This window comes from Dermacentor silvarum, chromosome 3, assembly GCF_013339745.2.
Source record: "Dermacentor silvarum isolate Dsil-2018 chromosome 3, BIME_Dsil_1.4, whole genome shotgun sequence".
Lineage (NCBI taxonomy): Eukaryota > Metazoa > Arthropoda > Arachnida > Ixodida > Ixodidae > Dermacentor > Dermacentor silvarum.
In genome coordinates this window covers 224,946,409-224,967,687 of record NC_051156.1, presented here as the reverse complement: position 1 = coordinate 224,967,687, position 21,279 = coordinate 224,946,409, and the positions used below count along the sequence as shown (strand labels likewise).

General features: G+C 44.3%; 1 protein-coding gene across 1 annotated transcript; it reads left to right on the top strand.

The window, feature by feature from the left end:
* Positions 1–5,420: 5,420 nt before the first annotated feature.
* On the top strand, positions 5,421–19,728 carry LOC119446798 (26S proteasome regulatory subunit 7). Its single transcript, XM_037711354.2, has 11 exons — positions 5,421–5,603; positions 5,820–5,857; positions 5,950–6,031; positions 6,114–6,205; positions 7,681–7,820; positions 8,783–8,951; positions 9,983–10,147; positions 10,639–10,726; positions 14,314–14,516; positions 18,555–18,651; positions 19,506–19,728. The coding sequence occupies exons 1-11, from the start codon at positions 5,528–5,530 to the stop codon at positions 19,661–19,663; spliced, it is 1,308 nt and encodes a 435-aa protein (XP_037567282.1). The 5' UTR covers positions 5,421–5,527; the 3' UTR covers positions 19,664–19,728.
* The last annotated feature ends 1,551 nt before the right edge of the window (positions 19,729–21,279 follow it).

Here is a 21,279-nt window from a genome sequence, read left to right as displayed (position 1 = left end):
GGTTTTGCAAAAGAATATTCGCAACTTCTTTCAGGAAGTATTGAAATACTGCTAAATAAATGTTTTCGTTTTCTCTATTGCGAGCAGTACAGTGGACAATCCTTATGATTAAGTGACCTGTATAACAAATAAGTTTGAAGGTCCCAAGTGCTTCGTTATAAAGGCGTTTGACTGTAGCGGACGAGGATGGTTTCTGCATCGCATTGTAGTTCTTGAAGAGGTGGCAGTGTCTGCGGTGAGAGACTGCTGATGTCGCAGTTACTTCAGCACCAGAGAAACTTCCGACACTGTCCCATTTTATTTAAGATATGTTTTGATAAAGAAAAAGTCGTATCTTATGCTTGGTTACATTGTACTTCAATGCAAGCTGTTTTTAATGAATAAATTAATACAGCATTTATTTGCATAAAGGTGGCTCTATGGCCTAAGTAGGAAGATGTGCGCAAAGGAAAGAGGAGGGATGCTGTGGGAGTCGGCGGCCAATCCCGAGGATGTTGCCCAGAGCTCCTCCAAGAGAGGTAGAGGACACCTGTTTCGTGGGCGAATGCGCAGAGCAGCGAGAGTGTGCTACGCACGTCTACTTGCTATTGGACCCAATCCTCGAAGTCAGGCACAAAGCCTCGTTGCTTGGAATGCTGGTCAGCGAATGCGCTGCACTCCCAAAGCAGGTGATTAACTATTGGGCGGGAGGAGTCCGTTTTGCATGCTAGGCAAGTAAGGTCAGGTAGTGATGGAGGCGTGCTTGATTTCTGGAAGTTTTCTTGCGAATTGCTTGTGGCATTATGCACATTTTTTTTATTGCAGCTCTGATGCGTGGAGGAACAGACTGGCTTGTACAGCTGGAAGTAGCAACCTCTTGGATAAGCAATTTAACCCTTTAAGGATGAGACATAGAAATACCTCGAAAAAAATGTTTATTTTCAGTCTGTGTGCAAAATACATAGAAAATAAGTATAATCAACGAAAAAAAAAAAGATATTTTGTGGAAATTTTTTTAGCAATAGGGGGGAAACGCGGGGCAGATAACTGGGAGTTGGCTTCACCCCAGGTCACCTATGGCTGCGTTTTGAATTTGTAGAGACAGCTCTCGTCATATGCAAACCATATGTGTACATTTAATTTGCTCTACATCACATGTGTGACACCACTGCAGCCGGAGATCATGTATTTGTCTGTCTTCTCTGAGCGTGCTTCAAAAAAAAAAGTTGCGCGCCAATTTTCTTCCTCATCCTGTGTTCCTGCTCTAAATCAACAAATGACGCTTGCTGCATGTCATTCAGTGTTGGTCGAAAACAAACATTTACCCAGAAACTTTGTTCTCAATACCAAAACTCAGCAAGAAAAAATTTTTTTTCTGGTATGTTGCCTGTAGGCAACACTCATCCATAAAGCGTTTATATTGTAATGCCGTCGTGTATCATTGCTATAGTGTAATGCCCCATAGTGTAATGCCCCAGTATACCAGTGTGCACTATTTGCTCTGATTTCTTACTGAACGGTTTATTAAAGGCCAACTGCAATGAAATTTCACTTTGGCTAAATTAGTAATAAATAAATTGTATTTACTACTGAAGCAAATTTGGCAATGCTGCATGGCAAGTAACTCTTGAATGTTAGCAGCCTATAGCACATAAGCAGGCTATGAGTGCACCTGGTGGTTAGCGGATATGGTGCAAGTCTCGGCAAGTTGCCTTTGAGATTTTTTAGCGCACCTCAGGCAGCCACGTGCACGGGCACAATGGTCGTGGGCAGTGCCTAATCCCCAAGGTTTATGTAAAGAGATGCATACTTCTTCCAACAAGCGGTAATGCTGTCATTTTCTCAGTTTCAGTATAAAAAACCTCTGCATTTGGAGCATTTCATAACATATTTCAAAGGTAAATTTTTACACAGAGGCTGCTGTACATCTACACTATCTGAAACTAGGCTTTTAATGTATCAACATTTATTTCAGTTGGCCCTTATCAATTAAAGAAATGCCTCCTGTATCACTTAGTGCACCTTTTCCAGCAATGTTCTCACTAAAATGTAATTCTAGTGAATGCCATAAAGAGCACAATGTATGTCGCAGTCTGGAAATATTGCAATTTTCTGCAAGTAATGTCTTCATACAGGCAAAAATCTGAGAACCACATACAACAGGATAATTTGGGCCATATGGCGTGAATGAAATCAGCTAGAACAGAATTCCTTCATGATTTCAATAGCCAAGTGCAGTGGTTAATTGGTATAATATGACATTTCTGCCTTTCAGCCACCAGAAATTCGGTAGCAAGGTTCGTCGTTTTTCTTGCGGCTGAGTTGTAATGAAGGAAACTACCTTGGCAAATCCTCTATGAATACATGATTATGGGGAAATACTTTTTGTTCATCTACTGGATCAGTATTAACAAGGTTTGTTGTGTTAAAGAAAAGGTAACGGATGCCTGCCGATTATTGGGAGCAGCTTTTTGATCTAGGCTGTCAATTCGTTCATGACAGCAGGAAATTGTGAAAGTTTCATGTTTACAGCTCTCTAATTTGGAAATAAAAACAGTATCAATTCTGTCAACTGCTCCTACAAAGTCATCTAAGATGGAGAAAATACATTTTACGCTGCTTTGATTTTCCCACTTATTTGTAAACAGGACGTTCGTGACACTTGCATCATACTTGTCTATTGTAGACATGAAAAATTTTGCAGTTGTAAGCTTCTTGCTTCAATTTTCTTTTTAATTTACAGGTTTTCCATCATTTCTTTAGGTTTAAAGTAGCTTTCTCTATGAATTCTGCAGCTGTCAAATGATAACTTTACTGCACTGAGCAGTGGTGCACCAACGGGGGGGTAAGGTCCCCCCCTCCACCCCCCTGAGGTCAACTTAATCCCCCGTTTTGTTTAACCCCGTTTCTTTTGTTGCGCCTTTGAGAACTGCAACTAAGATGTAAGACGTGCAATCGTCTGCACACTTGCAAACTTGCGCAAAAAGCACATTTTTTTTACAATTTCCCCTGAAGAAATTGAAATTGGTGCTGTTTAGATGGTATTGGCAAACTAAGGCAAACTGTCAACCGCCCCCCACCCTGGCAGAGATCCTAGGTGCGCTACTGGCACTGAGGTTCATGTCAAGCTATAAATAGCATCCCCTTAGACATCTTTATTTTGACATAGAATACAATTATAGGAATGCATATAACTCGGGAAGGCTAGGCATTTGTAGTCTGAACGACAAGCCAACGTTGTCATGGTGTGGGCGTTACAAACTTTTTTTTTTCTTTCAAATAAATTGTTCCTTGGGCATGTAATCACTAAAAAAATTTACTTTGTGCACAGTATAACCGCTCATGAGTGGTTTTGATAGCAAATGGTTGGTAGAGTAACTAGAAAAGCAACAACTTGTTTTTCTAGTGACAGATGGGGAATATGGGGTGCCTCGATGCGTTGCCTCTCCCCTGCTCTGTAGAGGAGCGCAATGGGGCATGCAGCCGTAGTTCTCATTATATTGAAGTGCGAATGCAAGAGCGGTGCTTTGTGCCTGCTGTGCAATATCTTTTAGAGCACAGCTCTTGGGCGCCTGTTTCTGCGTCGTCGTCCCTTATAACCGAGCGAACGAGCACAGCGAAGGATGAAAGAGCGAACGCGGAGCGCAGCGGGGGATGAAAAACGGCAATAGCGAAGAGCACGATGAGGAAAGCGGAGGAGGGGGGTACGGCAAAAACGAGAAAAGCGTAGTGCCGCGCAAGACGGGCTCTGCAGCGATGATGGCTACGAGATGGCGCCCAGAGTAGCGCACGTAGTCTGTTCACCGATGACGCCACCGATACCATATATCAAAAACAAAGCGCTGCATGAGCGGAGGTCTGTCTGCGGTCGCTGCTGTGAATCGCACCCACGCGTCACCCACACGCTGCCTCGCGATCTCCCGATTAGCGAGGCAGACGTGCCACACTTTGCTCCGTTTGTAACGTGCCGCACGAGACACAGTCCGCGCCAGCCAATATATCGCGAAATGAAACGCGTATAGAGCTGCATATGGAGCTGCGCTCAAATTTCACATTAGGGAGACTCGTCGGTGATTTTTTTACAGCGAAGCTGTATATACCTCTACCAGCCAAGGAATTTTCGTGTCGTTGGCGTAAGCAAAAAACGCCAGGACAAGAATTTAATATAAACAGCATATCTCCTTTGAAATCAGGCATACAACATACAGCTCAGTACTCGTTATCAGAAAAAAAAAAGCATCAAAACCACATGATGGATGATAATGCACGTGTGAACAATGGGAACACCCTCCGGCGTGTTCCGGTAAAGATTAGGTTTGCAGCTGCTTCGAAAGGGGTTGACGTCATTCAAAACCCTCGTGTGAAGTGCAAACCGTATAATGTATGCTAATGACGTCTGCGAATCATGTTCCTTCTCCCGCGTATGTTTCTCGGTAAAGGTTAGTAAAGATTACGGTTGCATAAGCTACTCCGAGTGTAAAAGTACCCAACAGCATAGAAATCACATAGTGACGTCACCACGATCTAGCAACTCATTCAGTTTATTCCAGGCTACCATGGGTAGACCACGGAAAGTAAAGACGCCAGAAGAACAGCGTGAATATAATGTGAAGTAATAAAGGGTATGTGTGGTTAAGTACATTTCACTCGCCTCTGGTGTTTCACTCTTTGTAGAGCCACGTGTATGAATTCAAGTGATGTCACAATGGGTAATCGTGGGTGTCGTTTCGCTGTCCTTCACAGCGTGGATTGGAGCCACAGTTTTTTAGGTGCGAAGCATCTTATGCTCTGGGCTATGGCACTCCCTCCCTCCGCCGTGCGGCGTCCACTTCCAAAGAACGCTTCCGGCGTTTTGCCCGAATGATCCCCAGGTGCTTCGCAATCGCCCACTCATCATTCACTTCGTCCTCTCATTCTCCTCCCGCAACGCCGCGATGAGTGCCACGGACAGCGCCAGCGTCAACGCCAGTGTCAGGGCCGTGGACAGTGCCGCGGAGAAGAGGGCTCGAGCCGCTGCCACGAAACGGCAGCGGCGACAGGCCGATCTGAAAACTAATTGGAACTTGAGTCGACCCCATGGCTGCTTCGCATACTACTCAGGGTTCCCCTACGGCAAGATGGTGTAATGTTTTTCTTTCTTTTCTTTATATTTAATAATGCGGCGCAGGGATTCCCAGAAGTAATTCTGGAGCATGAAAGCGTCAGATCATATGGTCAGATGCATACAAACCGGTGAAACGTTGGCCGGATATTTCGGATGAGCTGCAATTTCTCGAAACACATAAAACGTGTAAATAAATATCTTTTTATTTTTATAGCCGGTATTTAGCACAGCGGTATCGTAATACTTAGTTCCTGAGCCACGATATTTATTTGTCTGCAAGACAACGGCGATTCGTTTAGCAGAAGCGCAGCGCCCTCTACTGCGTTTATTTGTTATCGTGTCAAGTCTGGACAACAACACGGGTTGCGGACGGTGGCTACGGTCTACGGCGTTTTCACATACAAACCTTGGTGTAACCGCGAAACCGCAAAGTAATCTAGAACTATGCCTGACTACTTGGGTGATGACATGCGTAAGGCCAAGAAAGAGGACAAGGAGGAGAAAGAGCAAGAAATAAAAGGTAAGTTTACCGTGTTATTTGCTCGTGTCGCTGAGTTTTGATGTGTCATCTCCGAGTTCTCGTTTGTTAGCACTCAAGAATTCTTGCATTTTGTATTGATGGTGCTATTCTGAGATTTGTGTTGTGCGAAAGCAAACATCTGTGCTACAAATGCTTGCCATAGATCGCTAGTTTCTTGACACTTCTTTGCTGCATACGCTTTCAATTACCTTGCAGTTCTTGATGAAGGGGACATCGCTCTGCTGAAGACTTACGTAAGCAAACGGCAACTGTTGTTGTTTCATAGCCTGCTAATTTTTTTTAAGAGACTAGTCGCGCATAATAATCACGAAACAAATGTTTCTAGGGCGCCGGGCAGTACAGCAAGGCGATCAAGCAAGTGGAAGAAGATATTCAGTCGATCTTAAAGCGCGTGAATGAGCTTACAGGTGAAGTTTTTGACAAAGTGTGTGACTGAATTTAGCTTCGTTCAGCATGAAGCGTGTCCTTTTATAACTTGTTTTACTTCAGGTATCAAGGAGTCTGACACGGGGTTGGCCCCTCCGGCGCTGTGGGATTTGGCAGCAGACAAGCAGACCCTTCAGAATGAGCAACCGCTACAGGTGAACATTGTTTGCGATGACCATAAATTTCATGTACATCCAAAACAATAATTTTAAATGGAATGGTTTAGTGCAGACAAGTTTCCAGTTACATGAAAGATTTTGTACAAGCCATCGTTCAATATTGAAATTAACTGGCATCATTTGCAGCTCACTTTCTAACTATGCTTGACTACTGATTTCATGAATACTGTACGCCTTTCACTTCTTTTGGACGAAGTCTTAAGCTTGCTTATGAATGGGAAAGGCCGAGCTTTTATTGGCTGATCTTTTGATCTATTGTTAATCACCGCAGTAGAATGAGCACATCGTCAATGAACACGGCGTCAACTCTCGAGGGGCGTCTTTATCTCCCCACCAGAATTGCGTTCAGTTATAGGCAAGCTTTGAATGAAGAAACTGAATGGGAATCAACCACACCACTTAGCTTACAGCGCTTACACTTGTGGAGTTTACGCACCTAACAGTGTGCCTTTTTTTTTTCTCAAGCAGCTCATGTGCAATTATAACAATGGAGGAGCATTCATATCCTCCTGAGAGAAAGGCTATCACCTTGTACAGTGATGAGCAGAGGCGAACATGTGAATGCTCGGTAGAGCATTATTGCAGGCAGCACAGCTGAGCAGCGTAGCAAACCTGTGCAGGCGCAGTAATGCCTAGTGGCGCCAGAGCTGTGTGCGCAAAATAGAACTTCACTTGCAGCCACTGGCAGATCCAGGGGGGGGGAGCTTGAGGCCCCCTGAAAATGCCAGCACTTCAGCGCTCACAATATAACACCCCCCTCCCCGTGGCGCCTGCCCTGAATCCGCCCCTGCTTGCAGTAGTGTTGCATGAAGCAGAGTCATAGTTGTGAAGCCAGCTTTGAGCTTGTGCCCTGCATGTAACCGGCTGGCGGATGCTGCATCCTGAGCCAAATTAATTGCATTGACTCCAGAAAACTGTTTTTTCTTGAGGGGGACGGATTTAGTTCCGTTTTTTAACAGCTGAAGGTAAATAGAAAGGCCAGATTGTTTTTTCGTGATGGAAAACATTTGCATAAATTATGCAGTTAATTAAGGCATTAAGTTGGTGATGCTGCTGGCCTTCTACATACTTCACACAAACACAAGGCTCCATGACTATATGAATCTGGCATGGCAACAATCGTGCTTTTGATGTCCTGCAAAATTTAAAATGCCGAGCAGTGTTTTTTGTTTACTTAACTTGTGACTACTTGAAAACAAACTGTGCGGCAGCCCTAGTCATGGCGCTTAAAGTGTGTAGCCATATGTAATTGTTCTTTCGACGAGAATGACACTGTGCTGGTAGCAGAAATGCAGCATTTCGTAGTTGGTGTGGGAGTCCTTTCTTTTTTTCCCCCGCTTGTAATCCCTGCTTCCCTGCTTGATCGTTTTTTAATGATTGCATATTTAATTACTTTCAGGACTGCAGTGGAAACTTGTCTAACTACATGTATTGAAAACTTTTCTCTGCAGGTTGCCCGCTGCACAAAAATCATAAATGCTGACAGTGAAGACCCGAAGTACATAATCAATGTCAAGCAGTTTGCAAAGTTTGTTGTTGATTTGGCCGATTCTGTGGCACCAACAGACATTGAAGAAGGAATGAGAGTTGGGTGAGTTATGCCTTACCGCCCTCTGTCATCGTTTGCTGGGTGCAATGTAGGAGACTTACACTGTCATGAAAATTTGATGTGGCTGCTCAGCAGCCATAGCATATTGCAGCTAAGCACAAGTTCATTGACACCTGTGTTCAATGATCTCACTGTTGCAGAGAAAACTCTTGTGCATTAAAGTTTTAGTGCAACTTAAAGGGGGGCGGTGAACCACCCCTGGGAATGGAAAAATGATGGTTGTTAACATGATCCATCTCTCATGTCGCAGTTCTTGTAGCTATCAGTCTATTTTGTGTGAGCCCATTTCGAATGATTGCCATAAGCACACTGCAAAAGAAAAAGGAAACTGGCGGGGGATTGGTTGGTGGAGTGACAGGTGCCTTTCTCATCACAGTCATTAATACCAGTGTCATGGAGTCATAAGTACTGGCATTGCCGCATCTGAGGGGAACTAACAAGTTGAAGGGAAATGGGGAAGTAAACCAAGAATATCCTCACGGAGCACATAATATATCCACTGCTGCTTCCGCCATGTTACTTTGCATTCTCTCAACAAAAAGCCAACATTCTATTTAAGCACATTGCATTTTTTTTTTTTCAGAAATAAGGGTATTTGTGCAATTAAAAGGAAAAATGCATCTCTTATGTACTATTTTCATTTTTTGCAGACCGATCAGGGCAATGTTCATTGCAAGCATTTTATATGTGGCAATCTCTAGAGTGCTATATTTCTATAGATTGTGTAATCATAAGTGGGACAGTGCTCTGTCGCAGATATTTCATGGCAAACTGCTTCTATGCGACGAGATGAGTGTGAATGAATAAGCCAACAAGCTACTAATTACTCGTACTCCATGGTTATCAGTGTTCCTTCAGTGTTCGTTGCCATTTGTGAAGTTCCTCTGTTCCCAGCTTGATTTAGGCTTCCTTCCCATTTTCCTCTTCGCTGTGTGTGCATGTAGTGTGGACCGAAACAAGTACCAGATTCACATCCCGCTGCCACCCAAAATCGACCCTACAGTCACCATGATGCAAGTGGAGGAAAAGCCTGATGTCACATACGCAGACGTTGGTGGCTGTAAAGAGCAGATTGAGAAGCTGAGAGAGGTTGTTGAGATGCCGCTGCTGCATGTAAGCATTGTCCTATATATTAGCTTTGTGGAGAATTTTTATCTGCGCAGATAAGCATCTGTGTAGGCATCTGGGCATAAGTATGGGGGTAGTAGATGGACATGTGTAGGCATGTGATTTATTGTTAGAATTTGACTACAGAAGACTTCTTTCTTTACACAGGGAACTAGAAAGCAACAACCTATGGAAGATTATGTCAATTGTACTTGGGGAATCAAATATAAAGTTGTTACTCTTTTGCCTTTGTATTAGTATTTGAGGCCTCAGAGGTTTAATTCATTTAGTTTGCACTGTCTTTTAATGCACTGCGAAAGTTACAGTAGTCTTCTCATCCTATTTTAATCATTGATCAAGAAAGACTGTAAAATTGGCAAATTCCAATTTCCAATACCTGCCAGTCTATATGTTAAACCAGCGACCTGTGCCAGTTGAAAACAAACTATGCGGCAGCCCTAGTCATGGCGCTTAAAGTGTGTTGCCGTATATAATTGTTCTTTCCACAAGAATGACACTGTGCTGGTAGCAGAAATGCAGCATCTTGTAGTTGGTGTGGGAGTCCTTTTTTTTCCCCGCTTGTAATGATGCGAGGTGCCAATGGCAATGCACCACAGCTGCCACATACCCGCTTGAAAATCATGGTCTGATCCAAAGTGTGACTAAACAAAGGACAACAGTGATGTATGCTCTCAAAAATTGTTTGAGAGCTTACATCACTGTTGTACATCATCACTGTTGTACATCACTGTAGCTATGCTTCAACGTACACTTGAAGCATAGCTACACATAACATCACCAGGGTATTATTTGAATATGGAACATGCTGGGTAATGAGGGGTTTTCAATTTACTTGTTAGAGGCACAGGCGGCTGTAGTAACTGTCATGGCAAGGTGAATGTTTACTCACGTGCGGGAAGGTAGGGAACAGTTGTGGCAATGGCGAATGCATGCGCTGCTTGCGTGTGTCCACAGAGGTCTGGGCAATCCTCTTGTCATTTGTGCGGGGCCTCTAACATAGATTTAATTTTTTTCAGCCTGAGCGTTTTGTCAACCTAGGCATTGAGCCACCCAAAGGTGTGCTGCTGTTCGGACCCCCTGGAACAGGGAAGACCTTGTGTGCCCGAGCTGTTGCCAACAGAACAGACGCCTGCTTTATCAGGGTTATTGGTTCAGAGCTTGTGCAGAAGTACGTCGGGGAGGTAAGCATAGCAGTCTACTTGGTAGTGGACATTTTTTATGGTATAGAGCTGTGCTTGTGAAATAGGAATGCATTAGGAAAGCTCTGTGCATGGTTAAAAGGAACCGAGGCTCCTGGTGTGTACATTTGAAATTTAATTTGGTTTGTTAATGCCACAAGAGAGTAACATAAAAAAAAGGTCACGTCGCTTTCTTCCTTTAATTCACTAATGGAAGGTGTAAGACAACAGGGACCTTTTAGTTGTTCTTTGAATATTTGTTGGGTGGATACGGCTTGCTTCAGTCCTGTCATCCAGCCAGGAATGGATAAGGCTTTAATTACTGAAAGTAGTTGCGTGACTATCATATAGGAAATACTGATGTGTAGCACGGGATAATTTCTGTCTGTGGAAGACTCCAAGGAACAAGAAGATTTGTGCAGAGACAACACGCGGTCTTAGTGGTACACAGCTGCTGCAAAAGCCAGTGACATCTTTCGCTGTCTATTTTTCAGGGTGCGCGAATGGTGCGAGAGCTGTTTGAGTTGGCCCGCAGCAAAAAGGCTTGCCTGATATTTTTCGATGAGATTGACGCAATTGGAGGTAAGGGAGCTTTTCTTGATAGCTTGTGTAACCTCGCATTATTTTTCTTTGATGTGTTGAAGAAAAACTTCAGGGGAGGAGAGATGCGCTGCCATGACAAACAACCTATGGTGTGCTTTGCTTGGGTTAAGTATCTTTGAGTGCAGTGTGTTTGCCACACATTTTGGATGTGTCACCGTGTGCATGACCAAGTCTGTCGTCCAGCCATATAGTAGTACCGAAATCTGTATCAAAGGTCTAAATTTAGATTGAAAGGGGCACGACTCCTTGCTCTTCTGAGCTCGGGAGTGTTAAAAATGCTACAGGGAGCCCTGGGGGGGCCACATGACCTGGTACGTGCTCTTTCATTTTATTGGGGAAAATTGATAGATTGATTGATTGACCAAAGCAAGTGGATTCATCTGCTGACAGCACATTCATAATGCAGAACCACAAATGCAGTATGCATAGCTGCTGTAGCTCTTTTTACAGACCCTTTTAAAACTTGACTTTGCACATCTTGGTGAATGGGAGCGGTGCTTTCACATGGACTGAAACATGGCTAGTATTTGTCATAGTATTGTTGCAACTCTGACACTGTAAATACCACATATCTTTGGTTCGGAAGTCTCTCTTGCAACATCGAACTGCAATATCTTTTATACAATCGGGCAGACTCGCATAAATTCATTGAGCCCACAGGGGAGGAAATTGATAGAAAGCTTTTTAAATCTCTAGTTATATACACATTAGGTGTCCTGACATCTGTCAGCGGTGCCTGCCAAAGGGCACGTAGGAGATGCACAGTTTGGACAAATTATGAGGCACTTCCAGCAATGTACGCACGCTCTTTGTGTCACACACTGAAGTATACCTAAACACACTGTGCTTGGTTAAATGGTTTTTATTGTGAACACCAAATTGTTAATTTCACTACTCTGTTGGCCAGTGTTTCACTTCTTTCATAGCCAGCCAAGTTGCCATCAAACTTTGGGTTTTATAAACCACAGGAGAACAAGGGGAAAGCATTAGCAAGATGTAGTTTTGACTGGAGGGCAAGGTCAAATCCTTACATTGAAATGCTAGCACTGGACTGAACATGCTCTTTGTTTTCTACTGTAGTTAACTAGCTTTGGTCTCCAGTTGTGTATTTCTAGCCTATGGCCTCCACAACAATTACTAGCCTATTTTCATGGGTACAAATAGTGATCTATGCACCTGCAAATATTCTTAAAACTGAATACATTTGCATCTGTAGACAAACTGCAGTGTATTCAGAAAGATTCAGCAGACAAAAAATAAATTACAATACCACTGCCACACGACCAACTCAGCTTCTTTGAGATGAATGAGTGTGAGACTCGAGAAGGGAGTTATAGCCATATGATGTGGTTCACATGCATTTTTAATCAGATGCTAAGGGCCCCTTATGGGCTGCCTGGCTCATAACATGTAATGTACAGTCGAGAGCAAAATATTAGAGACCACGCGAGCGGCGACTGAACTGCATGGCTGCGCCTTCTGACGGCTGTGCGCCGAAGTTGGAGAGTGCGTACTGCGCACGCGCCTCCTTTCTTACCTGCCAGCCTGCTCGTTCGCTCGCTTCAACCGCGCGCGCACCGGAACGCGTGAGAGAGCGCAAGGTGTCACTTCTGCAGTCGCCGTCGAATCGCCCGAGTGATGATGTCGTCAAATTGTGACGAAAACACTTCATTTGCACTGGCACCAGTCAGAGCGCGCCACTCTCTGCGCCTGGCTTCTTGACGCTCCGCGGCGCGGAAAACATGCTTTGCGTCACTTTTTCTGAAATCGAGTTTTGTGATAAGGTCAGAAAGCAGCGATGTTTTTTGCGCTCCACTTCCTGAAACTTAAGCATAATGTAATTATTTGTGGTACTGAGTCCAAATACCATGTGCCCAGACACATGCATGAGACACATGAGACACATGCAAATATCGAGCAGCTTGAGAGAAGAGCCAGGGAAGAGAACGGGGAATCATCGCAGAAGGCACGCGGGCAAGTACCGAGTGTCCAATCTGCCGGGTTGACTTCAATGCAATGCAGAGTTTATTGGGAAGAATTAAGAATCGGAACGCTCAGCTACGGGGCTGTGAAACGTCAGACACGCTTTGTGCCGCAACACGGAATGTCGCAATGTATTGAGTCTAACTAAGGAGTTCTTAAAATTTGTTTTGTTTTCACATGGGACTTCAATTTAATCGAGCACTTTGAATTGAATTATGTTTACATGAAATTCGGTACGCTATGTTAGAGAATAAGGCAAGCGAAAAACACAACGATGCTTGTAAACCTCTCTTAATGGTTCAATGGAACAGGTCTCAACGATTCAATGCGGAAAATGGACATCTGAACATTTATTGAAAGTACTAAACCACCTATCTACTCCATCATCAGCTCTTAATTAGGTGCCTGTTCCTGCGGCCATCGTCGGCGTCGGCGTTTTCCGGCGGCGTAACCAAGCGAACGAGCGAAGTATGAAAGAGCGCACGCGGAGCGCCGCGGGGTAATGAAAGACGCGAGGAGGAAAGCGCAGGAGGCTACAGTGAAGTAGGTATGGGCAGAGTAGCGCGCGTCGTCTGGGAGGTCACTCGGCGGCAGCAGGTCTGTATCGCACCCACGCGTCACCCACGCACTGGCCCTCGCGATCTCCAAATTATGCGAGGCAGTCGCGCCACACTTCGATCGTTTGCTATGCGCCGCATGAGGCAGATTGTCCGCGCCATCCAATATATCGCGAAACAAAAGCACGTTTAGAGGTGCGCTCAAATTTTGCATTAGAAATTATCGTAATCGTCGGAGATTTTTTTTTTTTTTTTTCATTTACTGTTTCTGAGAACAAATCTACGATGATTCCCCGCTCTCTTCCCTGACTCTTCTCCAGCTGCTCGGTATTCGGTGGTTTCACGCATGTGTCTGGGCGCATGATATCTGGACTGAGTACCACAAATAATTGCATCATGCTTAAGTTTCAAGAAGTGGAGCGCAAAAGACTTCGCTGCTTTCTGACCTTATCACAAAACTCGATTTCAGAAAAAGTGACGCAAAGCATGTTTTTCGCGCCGCGGAGCGTCAAGGAGCAAGGTGCAGAGAGTGGCGCGCTCCGAGCGCTGCCAGTGCAAATGAAGTGTTTTCGTCACGATTTGACGACATCATCACTCGGGCGATTCGACGGCGACTGCAGAGGTGACAGCTTGCGCTCTCTCATGCGTTCCGGTGCGCGCGCGGTTGAAGCGAGCGAACGAGCAGGCTGGCAGATAAGAAAGGACGCGCGTGCGCAGTACGCACTCTCGAACTTCGGCGTGCTGCCTTCAGAAGGCGCAGCCATGCAATTCAGTCGCCGCTCCCGTGGTCTGTAATATTTTGCACTCGACTGTACCTTTGAAAAACTAATCTGCCTTCAGGTAAGAATATAATTATTTTTTCTTTCTTTGTGTTCAGAAAACCAAGTTATTGATGACAAGATGTTTTAGGTGTTAGTCATCTAAAGAAAAAGTGCATTTTGTAAACTTTGATGAGCAATTCTTTGTTGGTGTCAGTGCTTGCATTTCATTTTGAAGAAACCGCCTAATGATAAACTGTCGCAACAGGTGCCCGTTTTGACGATGGTGCTGGTGGTGACAATGAGGTGCAACGAACCATGCTTGAGCTCATCAACCAGCTGGATGGCTTTGACCCCCGTGGAAACATCAAGGTCCTTATGGCAACCAACAGGCCAGACATCCTAGACCCTGCCTTGATGAGGCCTGGACGGCTTGACCGCAAGGTTGAATTTGGACTTCCTGACTTGGAGGTACAGCTTTCTGCAATCCTGCTTTTATTACGTCTTGACATAACTGGGCCACTTAAGCAACGCCCTGTGTGTGCACTGACTGATAAGAAAACTTAGTGAGTTTCTTGTTATGTGTGAATTTATTTGTGCTAATTCTGATTCTCTTAAAGGATGTGATATGCATTTGTGTAATGTATGTTGTGGATATAGGAAGGTGAGTGAAAGATAATTTTAATCATTCACAGTCCCAAATGCATAAAAGTTACGGCAAATATGCAGGCTGCACAAAGCATATGTCAGTATCATTGTGCAAGACAGTGGCATATAGAGGACTAGGAATGCTATACAGTCAAGCTCCTTTTTGATGATCCCAGATATAACAATATATTGGTTATAACGACCACATTTACGGCATTTACTATTTTCTGACCCTCTCTGTTGAAACTGCATCCAAATACAGTCGCCAACGGATTTTTCGGACTTCAAGAATTCGAACTTGTTGGATATTCCGGACTTCATAAATGCACCGTTGTCGAGATATGGGGGGATTGCCGACGGCCCTCTGCCTCGACACACCGAGCCCCGCAGTTGGCGCATGCCTGCACATCAACCGCGGTCCGGTACAAGCTCGAGGAAACAATAGACGACAACCACGTGTACACTCGGAAAGCATTTATTACGACTGCAACTAACACTTCGAGCAGGCCAGCTAGCTATAGTTGACATCGCTGAGGGTTCCCTTGAAGAGAATAATACACTAGGTAAAGAAGGGCTTCCGACTTACCAACTGGGGAATACGGGGGGGCCGCGGCAAGAACGCGGTTGACTAACCACGTGCGGGAATACTTGAGCGACGGCGGAGACTTCCGCCGTCGCCGCTTGCTGGAGATCAAAGAGACCCGGGCGATGTCTGCGGGATCTCACGTGACCCCCCCCCCCTTGGCGCTGCTAGCGCTTGCGATTCCCGTGTGCCGCCCGCGGAAGGAAAGTTTCCCCTCTCCCAACTCTCCCTGGCGCGCATGCGTCTGCCGCGATGTTCGCTGCGCGTGTGGCGGTCATAGGACCCGAGGGTTCCCACACCGTAAAGGTTCCGATATAGTTAATGCATTTTCGCGACCGATTTTTCGGACGAATTTAGGCCACAAAGTTCTATTTTCGTGGCCAAATCGCTCGTTTCGAGCCACGCTACCCGGTCTTGGAGGCCGCCATGTTGGATTTTTCGCTGGCTTGTCCAGGCTTGGTTTCCAGTGGCCCGCTCTATAGCCTCCAAGATTGGGAGGCGCACAATATCAATAGAAAGCGCGCGCCATAGAGTTTCTCACTATAATACCCAGAGGGTAATCTGGCGCCACCATCTATGGGAGTTCTTTAAGGGGCGCAGTGCCGTCATGGGAATGACGGGATATGTGTCTGCGAGGCTAGTGTTGGCTGGTGTTGTACGAGGTTTCATCTAAAACGTGAATATGGCTACACAAATAATGCATTCTTAAAATAAAATTTACATAAAGGACTTTCATTCACCCATATTACATCCCTCAATAAAGTTCACTCGCCTACAATGCAGAATCAAGCGAAGAAAAGCAAGAACAGACAACAAGTTGTTCTAAAGCGAGCGAGAATCTTGTCGTCTGTCCTCAAATTTTAGCGGCCAGGTGATACTTTTTACATTTCATATAATTGTACATCCAATAATAAGTCCTCAGAATTAAACAGTCCATGTTTTTGTGTAATAATAAAGCTGAAACAGTTTTTTACATACTGTTTCAGCAGGAAATGAATCATTGTGATAGGTGGAACGGGGCTAGCCAGGCGCGTCCTGAAAGCGTCCTGACTCTCCGAGAACGATGCCAATCTGAAGTCACAATATACCGGCATTCCCATGCATATCACAGCACAGCAGCGCCAGATTTCCCTCTAGGTAATACAGTGATAAACTCTATGGCGCACGCCATCCTCGTGTCTCGGAGGCCATGCCCACTCATCCTTAGCTGACAAAACACTCCAGGGGACGGCACTCTCTTTTTGCAGTCAGCACTATCGTCATAATCTGCGTTATCACTTTTTTTTTAAGTTTTCGTTGCTATTTTGCACGTGGTGTTCAGGTGTCTCTCGGAGACTTGCATCTTTGTGTGCGTTTTTGCGGCTTCGCATTTGTGTGATCGGCGAAGATCGATCACACAAATGCATAGTTCGCCAATGTGTCACCGTGTTGGCGATCTTCTATGCGAAAATCGGCAACACGGTGACGCTCCTGTCGACTGTATATGGAGATGACGTCAGTCTTGCGCAAATCCAAGCAAATCTGATTGCCTCCAAGTGTAGTATGAGGAAGGGCATTATTAAAGATGGCACCCTAAGCCTAACAAACATAATTTTTGGGGTGAACAAGTTCTTCGTACTGTTCGATTTTTCGGACTATTTTTAGGTCCCTGCGAAGTCCAGGAAATCGGTCGGCGACTGTACAGTATAAAGAACATTTTCAACAGCGCCATACCTTTACAATGAACACTTCAAAGCCCATTGCTTCAAACCCGGTTGCTGTAAAAGGAGGATGCGTGCAAAGTTTTGAAGCATGAAAGCATAACCGAACTGGGCGCACACCAGTGCACCCCCACTCTCCAGTCCGATTGCCACGAAGATTCGACTGCTGAGATGAGTGAGTGCCCCGGGTGGATTTCAGAAACCACGAGGAAAGTCCCTCTCTTTCAACCGTGTTAGGGTAACCGGGCTTTCAAGGCATGTCTCCAGCGTGCTTCAGGGTGGAGCAGTACAACATATGCTGTGCTGCTTCATGGGCGAGTCCACATATAACGAACTACTGATACAATGACCACTTCTTGTGGAACTCTCGAGTTTGTTATAAACGAGTTCGACTGTACATGGGCGTAGCATGTGGCTGCACGTGTGATGCAGGAGTTGCGAAAACTTAACTGGGAAATTATCAACTGTGTCCCATTGTATTTGTGTTTAATTACTCAAAGCTTTCACTAGTGGCACACCCCTGCATTTAAATATTTTCTTTTCTTGCATTTGTTCCACATTGTTAATACAGTAGAGTGATGTTTATAACAGTCACATACAACACAAAAATATGATCGTTATATCTGATATTCATTATGAGCATATACACAGTAGAACTTCATTCATAGGTTTGAGAAAAAAGAATGTGAAAAGCATACTAACCGGGAAAACGTACGATCCGAAGTCACTAAAAAATTTGGCAGATTCAACTGCATTTGACATCTACATAATTGTTGCTGCACAAGATGCTGACGTGCGTCAAGCTGGGCCGGTATTTTGTAGCGATGCCTTATGCCTTATTCTATACTAGTCTTATCATCCACCGCTCACGGCCGGCTGATCCCGTTGATAACGTGAGCGGACCGTCGCTCTGACCACTGACCAAGCGCGAAAAGGCATTAGCATCGCAAAGGCATCGCTACAAAATACCGGCCCTGGTGGAGCCAAAGCTGTCCGAGATGCGCGTTATCATTTTTGCAGCTTCGGCAAGCTTACGTTTGTGCTCATCAAATTCGGCATGGCTCAGCAGCTTTTTCGAGTGGGGCATTTTGGCCGGAAGTGTTGCCATGCCCACTCAGCAAGAAGTTGGTGAGCATCAAATAGAGCATCAGTTTGTTCGGACGTTTTTTCTTCCCCCTTTTTTAATTCAACATGCAGGATGACTCAGTCAATTTCATCTGTTCCTTCGGAATCAAGGTTTGCCTATAAAATGTTGTTGCTGTTAGCGTCATTGTGTAAGCATGTTATTGGTTCTTTATATGATACACTTCATATCAAACTCTGTTTTTAAGCAGCGTTATGCCTTTTGCAGTGGGGTTTGCCTCAATGTGGCTACATTTTATCATTTACTCTGGGCTGTTTGTCTACAGTGCTAACTGCTGTCTATATTTTAGCAAGCTGTTGAGGCTCACACATTCATCTTCTTATTTGCCTCTGCCAACTACTGTTCTTTAAGAAGTCTTGCATACCCAGCGAAATTCCGAAAGATGCCTTGTTGTGAGTCACATGGTGCCTTGTGCTTTCCTCTGTACTTTCCAGGGAAGAACGCACATCTTCAAGATCCATGCCCGCTCCATGAGTGTTGAGAGAGACATTCGTTTCGAGTTGCTGGCTCGTCTTTGTCCCAACAGCACGGGTGAGTGGCAGAGAATGCTGTTTGCTAGTTTGATGTCAGTTTGGAATTATAGGTGGCCTGAGGCACTTGTCAAAACCTAAGTTGCTGTTTCTTTGCATTGTTTTCATTTCGCGGTATAGAGGTAAAGCTGGCACGTCAATAAAACCTGAGCAGCCAGACATCACATTTACTTGGTTGTACTGTCCTATAGGGCCATAACTTTAGTGCTAACAAAGAACATGAAACGAAGCTAAGGACCATGCAGTGAGTGAAGGAATTAAAAATTATTGATGTAATGTTAAAAGATAGAAATATTGCACTACATAATCGAGATCAATTGCAAGTGCCAGCCTGTTTTCTGATTCAAATTAGAGGAGGCATTGGAGTGAAGTTCACATGCAATTGACTGCTGTGCTAGTTGTTTCACGATCAGAGAAAACCTGTGTTAAAGGATGGGACGGGATAGAAAGGAGCACACAGACACGCAACGCAGTGTGTGTGTGTGCACCTTTCTATCCTGTCGCGTCTTATAGCGCTGGTCTTCTGTGACGTTCACTTAATGCATTGGCAAGCTAGCATGTTTATTAAAGTAACACAATGAGTTTCAAGGAAAGGGAAGAGCAATTTGGGGCTTGCAGAGGAGTAATGTTATGAAATTTTATACGTAGGATGGGTTTGGTTGGCACAGGACAGAAGTGCTCAGGATCCAAGGGAGAGAACTTTACTGTGCTGTGGGTGCTTATGATAATGGTGATCTGATGAATCACTATAGAAGTGTTTTTGTATCGAGGTTTTACTTCTACATTTCATAGATTAGATTGGCAGCAGTGTTCAGAGGTTTCTGTGTTCATTGCCTGGCTTTTTAAAATATGCAGGTGCTGAGATCCGCAGTGTCTGCACCGAGGCAGGTATGTTTGCCATTCGAGCAAGAAGGAAAATTGCCACTGAGAAGGACTTTCTGGAGGCCATCAACAAAGTGATCAAGTCTTATGCCAAGTTCAGTGCAACGCCTCGCTACATGACCTACAACTGAGGGAGTGCTTCCATTGTGAAGTTTGTTTAGTGGTGTACTAATAAATGGTTACCCATGAAAAGCTATTGCTTTGAGTAACTTTCTATACCTTGTTTCGAGGTATTCGATCCATTTTATCTCCACAACCATCATATCAGATTTGCTCCTGACTGGTTGTCATGTTTTGTAATCTGATGGAGCTAATTCAAGCTTACTGATATACATTTTTAGAGCATGTATGCACTAGTGACATGAACCACAACGACAATACTATTTGAAGAAAGTGATGCAGATGGTTTATGCTTCGCATGATTTCTGCAGTAGATGAACTTGAAGTTGATCCAGTAATCAAGAATACTACTAGCAGCTGCATGTGACAGCATACTGAGAAAGACATTGTATGTGCAATTAATGAAGGCAAGTAATGTTAACTTTTTAAACAAAACTGTACGGTGGGACGGGACACGAGTAAAGAAGTGAGACAGACGACTTTACTTGTGTCCCATCCTACCGTGCAGTTTTGTTAAAAAAAGACCAACCTGTACTAACTCGCCCTGCTGACAACATTTTCAATGCAAACTTTTTGATTACAAATGTGGTACTTATTAGCACTATTCACTCTACAGGTTTATGCAGTATGTGCCATCTCATGGCAAAACTTGTAAGCTAAGTACACATATTCCAGTGGCATGTCTGCTTGCTCTACACGTTTTTGTTGTTTGTGTTGCACATTCAAATGGTGGATTCATTGAGCTATTGTAAACATGATGAAAACAGGCATTGCCATTTTTAAGTGCTTATATGTGCAAAACAGTCCAGTTGGCACTATGGTGAACACAGAGAGAGACTACTTGCCTACTGTGAAAAATTATTCTATAATGTATGACCCAAGCCTGCTATTCTTGGGGTTTCTTCCAATTAGCTACACTCCTTTGCCCATCCCACTCTCATCAGCTTTTTTCTCTTTAGCCTGCAATCTTGGAATGAAAATGCATCATAGCAGTTTGTTACATATTATTAGGCCAACTTCGTTCATTTGTGCCACCAAAATCGCTGTGCATCGAGTCCATGCTGATGTTGCTCTCCCCCACTCCTGATTATGTGGCCAAACTTCTTTGCCTTTTCTTTTGAATCTTGGCACTAATGTTTGTGACTTCATTTCCTTGATGTAATCACTCCAAACTCTCCTTTCTAAATATTAAAGGTCAGGTGTGCTAGGCATGAATGTAACAACAAAGGAAATGTTGCACTGGAAATGTTTGTTATGGCTGTGGATCAGTTATATGAACTGATTTCCCATGGGCAGCACATCTCTATACAAATGGTAGCTCAGCGGAGCAAAGCTATTGTCCCTCATCAGTGAAACGGATAGCAATTTTGTCTTGTTCTCTCTGGGGTATAATTAATATCACACACTTCCAGCTGTGGATAGGTAGTTTCTTTTTTTTTTTTTTTTTTGCTTGCTCAATCAGCCTTGCCTGCTTTTGGTGCACACTGAGCAGTGGCAATTTGAACCCGAAAGGCCACAGTCGTGCCTGTGTGCAATCAGTACCTTTAATTTTAACACTTCAATCCTCTTTGTCAACATCACCAAAAAAAAGTCGCAGTTTTGCCTGAAAGGCAAAGCATTGATAGTT